The sequence below is a fragment of the Oryctolagus cuniculus genome, chromosome 16 (genome assembly GCF_964237555.1).
Source record: "Oryctolagus cuniculus chromosome 16, mOryCun1.1, whole genome shotgun sequence".
NCBI classification, from domain to species: Eukaryota; Metazoa; Chordata; class Mammalia; order Lagomorpha; family Leporidae; genus Oryctolagus; species Oryctolagus cuniculus.
Window position 1 is genome coordinate 53,545,086 of NC_091447.1, and position 11,968 is coordinate 53,557,053.

At 60.5% G+C, this 11,968-nt stretch overlaps 1 protein-coding gene across 5 annotated transcripts in view; it reads left to right on the top strand.

The window, feature by feature from the left end:
* UPP1 (uridine phosphorylase 1) overlaps nucleotides 1-11,166 on the top strand; it is a 16,525-nt gene extending 5,359 nt beyond the window's left edge. For all 5 annotated transcript variants that reach the window (XM_051853182.2, XM_051853184.2, XM_051853183.2 and 2 more), the window contains 6 exons: nucleotides 5,084-5,201; nucleotides 6,629-6,787; nucleotides 8,359-8,473; nucleotides 9,201-9,410; nucleotides 9,580-9,726; nucleotides 10,960-11,166. In XM_051853182.2, the coding sequence (XP_051709142.2) occupies nucleotides 5,084-5,201; nucleotides 6,629-6,787; nucleotides 8,359-8,473; nucleotides 9,201-9,410; nucleotides 9,580-9,726; nucleotides 10,960-11,099 (889 nt within the window). In that variant the 3' untranslated portion in view covers nucleotides 11,100-11,166. The remainder of the gene's footprint in view (nucleotides 1-5,083; nucleotides 5,202-6,628; nucleotides 6,788-8,358; nucleotides 8,474-9,200; nucleotides 9,411-9,579; nucleotides 9,727-10,959) is intronic.
* Nucleotides 11,167-11,968: the final 802 nt, after the last annotated feature.

Genomic DNA, 11,968 nt, shown 5'->3' on the forward strand with positions numbered 1-11,968 from the left:
GTGTTTTTCTAAGAACTCCACGTAGATTGACACTTGGGAGTCCTGTGATGAGACAGAGGCCTGCAGGGACTGCCGTGGGCCCCACGGGGTCAGGTGCGGGGGTGCCGGGACCGCTGTCACCCTGGGGTACCAGCCACCAGCGCTCGCACCGCGTCTATAGCTTGTGCTTCCTCCACGAAAGCCCAGCTGCCTCCCAGCTCTTCCCGGTGCTCAGCCGTCCCCATTCCCCGATTCTTGTGGCTTTCCGTGTGTGCTTCCCACCTTCCTGTTGAGGTTTGGGCGTTGCTGCAAGAGACGGGAATTCTTGTCCTTGTGATTCCTGTGTAGACATTAAACCGCTGACTTTTCCGGCTTTGTCACCACCCCATTGGCTGCCAGCTCTGCCCGGGTCAGCTGGGCAGCCTCCTGTCTGCTTCTGGGGTCTCTCCCCTTCCTGCTGGTCCCTGAGCTTGACACACCCGGAGCCCTCACCCTGCCCTCTGCCCCCTGCTCCTCTGTGACCTCCCAGGACCCGTGCAGTCTTGCCCTGACTGCCGTGTGCCCAGGTCAGGATCCCATGAGGACGACTCCCGGCCTCCTTCCTCCCCCTGGGTCCCCGTGCGCGTTTGACTGTTTCTGGAGGCCTGCAGAGGCTGCTTCTCCACTGAATTAATGGTTCCTGGCACTGCCAGGCTTTGGCAACTCCGAGTGCCCTGCTCCCAGTTTCCAAAGCCCCCTCCCACAGCCTCTCAGATTGAGGCTGAGCATGGTCGGGAGGCGGGGGGGTGGGGTGGGGTGGCAGGGCTGCGGCATCAGCGCCAGGGGCTCCCTGAGCGCTTACGCCTTCCCTGGGCCCAGCAGTCACCTTGACCTGCTGGCTCTTATCAGCGGCCACCTGTTTATAGTGTTCCACCTGCTGAGTTGCAGTTGGGTGGGTGGAGGAAGAGCTGTGGGTGCAGCCTCCTGTTAAGGTGTAACCTGGAACCTTTCAAATGGGAGGCACGAGAGCGCAGAGCTAGTGCAGTGGCTCCGAGCACCGCGTGAGTGAGCGCCTGCGTGGTGAGTGCATGATTTCAGTTCTGCCCTGCAGTCGAAAGCCTCCTCCCTGTCTTAGTGCTGGTGTGTTGTGTGCGCTCAGCACAGGGGCTTGGCTGATGTCACTCACACTCGCTGATCCCACCGGAACCCTGTGCCCAGCGTCGTCATCCCCCTGCTCCCCGTCCCACCAGGACCTGTGCCCACTGTTGTCATCCCCCCGCTCCCCGTCCCACCAGGACCTGTGCCCACTGTCGTCATCCCCCTGCTCCCCGTCCCACCAGGACCTGTGCCCACTGTCGTCATCCCCCCCACCCCTGCTCCCTGTCCCACCAGGACCTGTGCCCACTGTCATCATCCCCCCGCTCCCCGTCCCACCAGGACCTATGCCCACTGTCGTCATCCCCCCCACCCCTGCTCCCTGTCCCACCAGGACCTGTGCCCACTGTCATCATCCCCCCGCTCCCCGTCCCACCAGGACCTGTGCCCACTGTCATCATCCCCCCGCTCCCCGTCCCACCAGGACCTATGCCCACTGTCGTCATCCCCCCCACCCCTGCTCCCTGTCCCACCAGGACCTGTGCCCACTGTCGTCATCCCCCTGCTCCCCGTCGCACCAGGACCTGTGCCCACTGTCGTCATCCCCCTGCTCCCCGTCCCACCAGGACCTGTGCCCACTGTCGTCATCCCCCTGCTCCCTGTCCCACCAGGACCTGTGCCCACTGTCGTCATCCCCCTGCTCCCCGTCCCACCGGAACCCTGTGCCCAGCGTCGTCATCCCCCTGCTCCCCGTCCCACCAGGACCTGTGCCCACTGTCGTCATCCCCCTGCTCCCCGTCCCACCAGGACCTGTGCCCACTGTCGTCATCCCCCCACTCCCCTATTCTGAGACACTGGGTCAGTTTGTATCAGCCACGGGTGTTTCCTCTTCTGTGCCAATGAACTCCTACAGGCAGAAGCCATTTCCGTCTCATTGGCGCCTTTACCTAGTAGGTGCTCGGTGAGTGTTTGTGAGACAGAAGTGAGTAGCAAGGGGAGGCCCCTTGGAATGGGGTGCAGCCTAGACAAGTGTCCTTGTCCTGGTGGTTGTGATGTGTGTCACACTCACACGCTTTGTCATTGCCAGTCCCCGTGGTTACCTCCTATTTCTGTCTCCTTTTCCTGGAATGCAGAAGTATGACACAGCAGCTTCCTTGCATCCGCTCTTGGCCCTTTGAAGCCCTGGCTTGCCCTTCTGGTGGAGCTCTGTGTCATTCCGGCTTCCTGAAGGGTGCGTGAGGAACTTGCGTGTTGGCATGGTGAGAACTTCAGGCCTCACGATCCCACGGGCTCTCTGGGCAGGATCAGAGATCTGAACTACACATGAGCTTGTTTTGGGTGCCTGGGAGAAGGTGCAGCCGAGAGTGAACTGGACCCTGCATCTGTGGGCCACGCAGCCTGCCAGGAGGAGGGGGCTTCCAGCAGACAGGTGTGCTGGGTGTCTCGGCAGGTGCTCGCCCTTCCCCAGCAGGCTGGCCCTGTGCATGCCAGTGCGGTCACCCTGCGTGTGGTCCGTCCACCCTGGGTGATGGCTGCCGACTCCTGGTCCACCTGTGGTCTCTGGAATCCGCTTGTGTGCCCACAAAACAGCCAGGCAGCCCTGACCTCGCTACTTTAATAAAACGACCTCTCTGTCTTTCATCTTTCACTTTTTATCAGCCTTTTGAAAATGCTCGGGGCGGGGGGGAGCTAATCTGGAATGGACAGGAAGGGGGAAAGGAGAGGAACGGGAAAGGGAGAAGCAATGGATGTGGCAGAGGGAGAGGGAGAGCCCTCGGCACCTGCTGTCCATGCCGACTGCCAGGCAGACACGGGGTGGACGACGTGAGGGATAGAGAAGGTAACACAGGGAAGGCCGCGTCCACCTGGCTTTGCGTGTCTGCTGCGTGCTGTGTGGGATGCAGGGGTGAATAGGCACATTCCTGGCTTCCAGACCATTCCTGGAGACAGTTGTATGGTAATCAAATGTGTATGAAGTAGATGAGGTACATCTGGGGTGAGTGAGGCACAGTGGACAAGGTCCCGGGGAGGGGGTGGGGTGTCCTTCATAACACGTCACAGGTGCTCAGACCTAAACTGACCTGCCGCACAGCCCGGCTCAGTACACGGCCCCTTGTAGGTGTCAGGTGCTCCTGGGACCACGGGTGACTGAGAGCTGGACTCACAGCCGCAGCCCAGCCCTGCCAGTGAGGACCGGACCACACAGCGCTGGCCTGCGGGGAGCCAGCCTCGACATCCCAGCGCCGTTTCCATTGTGCGTGTGCCTCTTCCAGCACACTGCAGCCTGGGGAGTGCAGTGGAGACGCCGAGTGTGGGACCTTGAGTCAGATTGAGGAGGGAACGTGATCCTGGCTTCAGGGTAGGGCTTGACTCAGAAGGAAGAAAGCTTAGGCCCTGCGCACACAGGGACACGCACCTGCCTCAGCGTCCCACACCTGAATCAGTGTCCCGCACCTGCCTCAGCGTCCTGCGGGGAGTCCAGCCACCCCAGGATGAGAAGGCAGGCGCTGTTGAAGGAGCTATGCCGCAGGGTGGCCCCCGGAGGCCTGCGGCAGCTGGAGACCTGGGGACCTGGGGCCTCTTCTCGGACAAAAGGCTTCATCGCACGCAGCCACACTCACCACACTGTTGCTGGCAGCAGCCTGCGTCTTCCCACAGAAACCGTCCTCTCTCTCGTGAGGGAGGCTTGTCTGCCCCCTAGGCCGCTCTAGGAGAGAACAGGAGCCTTGCAGACGCTCCAGCAGCCGCTCTGTGAGAGCAGCCTCCTTGCTCGCCCGTGGCGTCGTGTGGCAGAGTCAGCAGCTAGTGGGAAAGACGGGGAAAGAAAAGAAAGGACTCGGCTGACTGGACGGGCGGTCTCCGCGCAGCGGGCAGGGTCGTTGTTTTCTATTCTGGCTGGCCAACCACTTAGCAGACACACCTCTGGCTGCTGAACGCTCTTGGGTTGGACGGCAAGCGGCTGTACTCTGGATGGCGTGAGGCAGGGACCTTCGCGGGTGCACTTCCGAACCCTTCCTCGCTGCCTGAGCAGGGCCCTGGGAGCTAAGAGAGGTCTCCGACTCGGCTCCGCTGAGCAGCTGCTGTCACAGCACGCCTCCTGGGCTCCGAGCTCCGTGCGCGTGGTCCTTCCCCGCCCCGAGCGGGCAGTGTTGCACAGTCTCTGCTGGCTCCGGCGACTGGGCACTGTCACATCCTACAGGCTGAGGTCAGCCCCTGGAACCTCCGCCCACACCTCCCACCCATCGTCCTCAGAGCCCAGGCCCTGGTCGTCTTTGCTGTGCCTGTGGCCAACTGGCTATAAATTGTGCCACTTGTTAAGGGCGGCTTCAGAACTCAGGGACACTTGGCATTGACTGCCGAATCAGAGGGTGGAGGTGGCATGGGGCAGGTCAGGCATTGGCATGGGCCTGGGGCTTCACCCTCCACAGAGCGCCCCGTATCTGGCCGTGGGTCGGTGACCCCAGTTCTCTGGGGGTTTTTGGATGCTTCACCTCTGACTACTAGGAACCGGCCCACCCCAGCCCTCTCCCCCCTCAGAGGCTGAAGGTGGGACCGAAAGTCCCGAGTTCTAGTTCTTCCTGGGATGGCCCCGCCCTGAGGCCACCGAGGGCCTGCACTGTCAGTCATCAGCAGGGCAGAATGACCCCACGGGGAAGGCCCGAGGTCTCTAGAAGCCACACACGTCTCCCGGAAGCCACACAGTCTCCCCATGGCCCAAGAGGCGAAGAAGAGGAAGGAGGGCACGCTGGAGGGGAAGTGGGACCTTGCGGGACTGGGATTGTCTAACAGTGCCCCTTCCCCACGCGTGTCTCAGGGCAGCTGCCCTGGGCGCTTTGTGATGATGCCGCCACCGATTGACACGTGTGCCTCTCCTGTCTTGCTGACACAGGCACTGTGTGATGCTGTCGTGACACCTGTGTCTCATGTCTGCAACACGGGCACGTGGGCCTATCGTGTCCCATTCACACGGGTGCTTTGTGACAGTGCCGCCACTGACACGGCATCCCCGCTTCCCCCTCCTGTCTGACAGTGGCTGCCTCGTCCGGCTTTCCAACCCACACCTGGCCACCATGAAGGAGGACCTGCTGTACCACTTCAGCCTGGGCACCGGCACACACGACTTCCCGGCCATGTTTGGGGACGTGAAGGTACGTGAGCCTCCTGATGGACACGGGGCGGGGAGGGGGCAGGCTCATGAAGCCGTCTCTGTCTGCCACTTCTAAAGCGGGTGAAGCAGGTGGGCGGGTCCTCGGTCCTGCCTGTGGGTCCCTCACTCCTCTCCTGGAAACCTGTTACGTAATGGACGTGACGAAAGCTAAACTTCCTAGGGCTCCAGGGAGAGACGAGGGAGATCTAAAACGTTTTCTCTGGGAGCAGGGGCAGCGGACAAAGGCACTTGTGTGGCGTCTGTCCGTCATGGAAGGGGCTCGTGATAACCATCAGCCATTGTCGTTCAGACTGGCTGAACGTGGCTTCCATTTTCCTCACATCTTCCTCAGTTCCAATGTACCCTATAACAGTTTTTTAAAAAATCTCATTTTAAACTTTTTTTTAATTGACACGTAGATGTGCATAACTTGGAGTACAGTGTGACATTTCCAAACTCGTGGGCCGCGAGCGGAGATTGGATGCGGGGAACTGGCAAGTCCACGTGCCCTGGAACACGCGCCCTTTCTTTGTTTGGGGAACAGTGAAGTTCTCTCTCCCTGCTGTTCTGAACTACACGAGAAACAGGAATGTGCAGCTAAGCACGGCTGCGCTGCTGCCGACACAGGCGTGTGCCGCTGACTCATGCCCCCGTGGACGTGCACTAGCGGGATTAAACCTCACGACAGTCCAGGCCCCAGCCAGCAGCGCTCCCTGTGGGGCTGCCCTCAGGGCTCCGACCCAGCTGCCGCGGCACCGTCCTCTGCTGGTGCTGCTTGCAGCCTGGGACAAATCCCGTGTGCTCTTTAAATCCCCTTCTTCCCATTAAGATCACATCACACTATTCCAGGCTGTGGGGTTTTCTTGCTCATGTTCAGAGAATTAGAATTCATTGATCTTCGAACTCCTTAGCACTGGCTTAGTTCTTTGTGCAAATCACGTTTTCTCACATGATGCATTGTCCATTATTTTTACTTCTCAGGGACAGACAGACACATACACACACACACACACACATGCACCTGCCCCCCCCCGCCCCCCAGCCCAGCAGCGACAACTTCCCAGGCCCCCCGCTCTTCCCTGGTGCTGGTCCTTCGACACTCAGAAGACCTCGTGAGAGGGCGTGATTGATGGGTGGCCCATTTTGCAGATAGGTTGTGGGGCCCTGGTGGCAGTGCGGAGCCCGCGCCATCTGACCCCAATCCCAGGCCCTCTCCCGTCCCCCAGCTGCCTCCACACGGGGCAGGGAGGCCATGAGGAGCCTCCTGGAGGCTTCTCGGGGAGAGTGAGAGTCCGGATGGTGGAGCTGATGGCCTCGCACTCCAGTGCCTGCCTCTGAGGCCCCCAGGTGCAGCAGGTCCCCAGGGGATGCTGCTGCTGCTGCTCCGGTTGGAGGGGGCACTGACCGGTCCCTGTTCTCCGGCTGCAGTTTGTGTGTGTGGGAGGAAGCCCCTCACGGATGAGTGCCTTCATCAAGTACGTGGCCGCGGAGCTGGGCCTTGGCCGCCCAGATGAAGACCACCCCAACATCTGCACAGGGACCGACCGCTACGCCATGTACAAAGCCGGGCCGGTGCTGTCCGTCAGCGTGAGTACCTGGAACTGGCCCCACACTCGGCCTCTACACAGACACCCCAGTCCCTGGCATCTGTTGGCTGTTGATGGCTGGGAGCAGGGTGAGCCTGCAGCGGCTGGATGCAAACAGATGGGAGCTGGCTCCTGCCCTCCAGGCTCACTCTCCCGGAGAGACGAAGTACGTAAAAACCGATGCCAAGGCAAACACCCGCAGTTGTCTCTGCAGGGTGTGGGCGGCAGGTGTGGGCAGCAGGTGCAGGGAGTGGGTGTGCTGGAGGGCAGAGGAGACACAGCCAGGGGCCAGCTGTCCAGTCCCTGTGCTGCTGCAGAGTGAGCGAGCTGCTGCCTCGCAGACTCTGATGGACAGACATCTCGGGCTGCCAGGGAAGCCTCTGGGCTTTCTAGTTCTGGGCCCCTTGCAGTAGCAGTGAAGAGCCGCAGAGTCAGCCAAGGGTGCCCCCACCTGCTGGTCAGCTGCCTCTGGTGACACTGGGGGGGTCTTTGAAGAAGGGCAGGTGGAGGGGGTGTGCTGAGGCCCCGCGGGCGGGGAGTGGTGCCTTCAGGCCTGCAGTCAGCAGATGCTGCAGCTGGACTGTCAGCCGGACTGCGGCAGAGGGCTCGGGAGAAGGGTAAGCGGGAGGAACTGAGCAGTGGGAGGGCGTGGGGACAGGGCCGCTGTGTGCTGCCGTGACGATCGTGGCCGCACCTTCCTGCTGAGCGTCCTGTTCTGCCTCCTGATGGACAGGTTCTGTGGGGCCAGTGGGGTCCTGACATCCACGAAGTGATGATACTTTTTAGATGTCTGTTTTGAAGTTCATCTTCCATTACCACGTGATTTGATGGCGATGCCCCACGTTAGATGTCCACCAAGACCCCTGGTGGATGCCCGAGACCTGCGATAGTCACGGGCCCAGTGTACCTGGATCTGTTCTATATGTGCGTTCCCGTGATAATGTTTAACTTACATACTGGGCCCATAAGAGATGAACAACAATAACTAGGAGTAATTACAGCAGCATGGTGTGGTAACAGTTAGGTGAGGGTGGTCTCACTCTTCTTGTTGACCTCGGGAAACTGACAGCGGAGAGAAGAGCTTTGGGTCGGGTGTGCGGCTGCACCGAGGGAGGCCTGCCCGGCTCACCTGGTGTCTCCCGTCCTGGTCGTGTGCGGGGCTGTGCCGAGGCCCTGCCCGGCTCACCCGGTGTCTCCTGTCCGTCCTGGTCGTGTGCGGGGCTGTGCCGAGGGAGGCCTGCCCGGCTCACCCGGTGTCTCCTGTCCAGGTCGGGTGCGGGGCTGTGCCGAGGGAGGCCCTGCCTGGCTCACCCAGTGTCTCCTGTCCGTCCTGGTCGGGTACAGGCTGTGCTGAGGGAGGCCTGCCCGGCTCACCTGGTGTCTCCCGTCCGGGTCGGGTGCGCGGCTGTGCCGAGGGAGGCCTGCCCAGCTCACCTGGTGTCTCCCGTCCTTGTCGGGTGCGCGGCTGTGCCGAGGGAGGCCTGCCCGGCTCACCCGCTGTCTCCCGTCCTGGTCGGGTACGGGCTGTGCCGAGGGAGGCCTGCCCGGCTCACCCTGTGTCTCCCATCCCAGCACGGCATGGGTGTTCCCTCCATCGCCATCATGCTGCATGAACTCATCAAGCTGCTGTACCACGCCCGGTGCTCTGACGTCACCATCATCCGCATCGGCACTTCTGGCGGAATAGGTGAGGTCTGCGGAGGGGCCGCGCATGGCGTGGGGTTGGCCCTGGTCAGGGTGTTCCGATGGCAGGTGTGAGGAAAAGCTGTGTGCCCACCTTGGTCCGGCCGTTCTGCCGGTGGGGGTGCACCTGTGCCTCCCTCTTTTCCTTAGCTCACTCTCCTTATTCTCGCAAGGTTAGACACCCTCCCGAGAAAACCCACAGGAAGGTCAGAGGGGGTGTGGGGGGACACCTAGGATGAGGGCCCTGCCTTCTCTCAGACCTCCCAGCCCTCAGCATGGTTCTGAAACACAGCGGTGGCAAAGATAGACTGGAAAGCAGGCTTGTTTAGAAGTGCAAGCAGAAGCGCCCTCGCCCTAGGCAGATTTGTTTCACATCCTAAGTTGTCCTGCTCTCTGTGCGGGACCCCATGTCTCTGAAGCTGGGAAGCTGGGCTCGGGCTGCACGGGACCCACTCTGCTGTTGGCTTTTGCATTTGCTGCATCCTGAGGACATCGGACAGCGGTCCGTTGAGCACCTCTGGTCCTCTGCCGGGGCGCACTTGGCGGGAAAGCAGTAGCGCCTGGGACACAGAACCACTAGCGGGACTGGAGGCTCCTGTGGTTTGTCTAGACGGACGGCTGTGCAGTTGTCGGAGCAGCGCCGTGGGGCCCCCTGGTGGCCATGTCCACAGACGGCTTCCCAGTGCCGCCCCGCCTCTCCCTGACCGCCCGACTCCTGCTGCCGCCCTCAGGCCTGGAGCCCGGCTCTGTGGTCATCACCCGGCAGGCTGTGGACGCCTGCTTCCGGCCGGAGTTTGAGCAGATCATCCTGGGCAAGCGGGTGGTCCGCAGCACGGACCTGGACGAGCGGCTGGTGCAGGAGCTGATGCAGTGCTCCAGCGAGCTGGCCGAGTTCACCACCGTCGTGGGCAACACCATGTGCACCTTGGACTTCTATGAGGGTGAGCCATGTGCGGGGGTGCTCCTGTCCCCCGGCGTGGGGTGGTCACACGCGAGCTGCCGTCTCACACCGTGGCTATGACGGCCTGTTTCTGAGGATGCATGGGCCTGCCCAGCCCTGCTTCCTGTGTCCTGGTGGTGGCAGCTGAGGGTGTCTCTCCTGTGCTGCAGGGCAAGGCCGGCTGGACGGTGCCCTCTGCTCCTACACAGAGAAAGACAAGCAGGCCTACCTGCACGCGGCCCACGCCGCCGGCATCCGCAACATCGAGATGGAATCCTCCGTCTTCGCCGCCATGTGCAGCGCGTGTGGCCTCCGAGGTACAGGCACGCGAGGGCCCGGGTGCCTCTTCATCGCTTTCTCTCCACTCTGGGGGCTGGGTTTCTGCTCCTCCCCCACCCCCCGACAGTTTCCGATGGGTGGTGTCCCTCATTCTGGTGCTCACGTGACAAAACCCAGGTCCTGTGTCCCTGCAGTGGCTCCCGTGCTATTTGGTGGTGAGAAGTGATGAAAAGACCCAGTGCTGTCAGATCTCTTGTTGCTGCCTCAGGAGATGTCCCAGACCTACAGAGACCTCAGCTTTCACAGTTTTTTTTTTTTTTTTAAGATTTATTTATTTGAAAGGCAGAGTTACAGAGAGGAAGAGAGGCAGACAGAGAGCAGTCTTCCATCCACTGGTTCACAGTGGCCAGGGCTGGGCCAGACTGAAGCCAGGAGCCTGGAGTTCCATCTGGATCTCCCACAGGGGTGTCGGGGGCCCAAGGACTTGGGCCATCGTCCTCTGCTTTCCCCGGCGTATTAGCAGGGAGCTGCATCAGAAGTGGAGCAGGCAGGACACATCCCCTCCTCCATGTGGGGTCCTGGCATCATAGGTAGTGGCTGCACCTGCTGTGCCGCGAGACAGACTGCAACACAGGGCAAGTGAGCAGAGAGGCGGCCCAGTGCTTTCTCCTCTCTGCGCCTCCACCAGCTCTGCACTCTCACTGTCCCCAGTCTGAATGGGAGCTCCCTGGCCGTCTCTGGCAGTCACTCCGGTCTGCGGCTCCCTGGCCATCCCTGGCTGTCCCTGGCCTCACTCCCCATCTCCAGCTCCCTGGCCATCCCTGGCTGTCCCTGGCCATCACTCCGGTCTGCAGCTCCCTGGCCTCACTCCCCTTCCCCAATCTGACTGGGAGCTCCCTGGCTGTCACTCCGATCTGAGGCTCCCTGGCCATCACTCCGGTCTGCGGCTCCCTGGCCATCCCTGGCTGTCCCTGGCTGTCATTCCCCGTCTGCAGCTCCCTGGCCATAATTCCCCGTCTGCGGCTCCCTGGCCATCCCTGGCTGTCATTCCCCGTCTGCAGCTCCCTGGCCTCACTCCCCTTCCCCAATCTGACTGGGAGCTCCCTGGCCGTCACTCTGGTCTGGGGCTCCCTGGCCATCCCTGGCTGTCCCTGGCTGTCATTCCCCGTCTGCGGCTCCCTGGCCATCCCTGGCTATCCCTGGCCTCATTCCCCGTCTGCAGCTGTCAGGGCCCCGATGCTTTGCTGTGATGTGGCCTTTGTTCTCCGCAGCGGCTGTGGTGTGCGTCACCCTCCTGGACCGGCTGCTTGGAGACCAGATCAGCAGCCCACACGAGGTGCTGTCCGAGTACCAGCAGCGGCCGCAGCGGCTGGTGAGCTACTTCATCAAGAAGAGCCTGGGGAAGGCCTGAGTGGTCCTGACCCACAGCGCCCCGGGACAGCTGCTGTGATGACCGCCAATAAAACCCTCTTCCAGAACCCCGACTGCGTGGCTTCGAGCTCACAGCCTGAGCGCTGGGGGATGCGACTGCTTTTAGAGACCAGGAGTCCTGATTAACCACTCGGGGAATTTCTTTTCTTTTTAAATTTTTTTTAGGTTCACCTGGGTTCTGTGCTGTAAATTTATTTTGTTTATTTTTTATAAAGTGGGTGAATTAGCCTTTTTTCCCCCCAAAGAAACCTTTTATTTAATGAGTAAGATTTCATAAGGACAACTTCCTTCCCACCATGCCCGCCCTCCCACCCCTCCCCCTCCTCCCTCTCCCATTTCCAGTCCCAGTCTCCATTAAGATTCATTTTCAATTAACTTTATACACAGAAGACCATCTATATTAAAGATTTCAACAGTTTGCACACACAAACAGAAAACTGTTTGAGGACCAGTTTGAGGACAGTTAATTCTCATAATACAACTCACTGAAGACAGAAGTCCTGCATGGGGAGTAAGTGCACAGTGACTCCTGTTGTTAACAACTGACACTCTTATGTATGACATTAGTGATCACCCGAGGCTCTTGCCATGAGCTGCCAAGGCTGTGGAAGCCTTTTGAATTCACAATCTCTGTCAACATTTAGACAAGGCCATAAGCAAAGTGGTTCTCTCCTCCCTTCAGAGAAAAGTACATCCTTCTTTGATGGCCTCTTCTGGGAATTTCTTTTTAGAGTTTAATTAAATTCCAGGGCCTGACAACAGTGCCAGAATCCTCACTCCCTGATCGCTTCTAAAGATTGCACAGTTTTCCCTCAGTAGCCACAGGGGCCCATGTCCCATGTGTGCAGT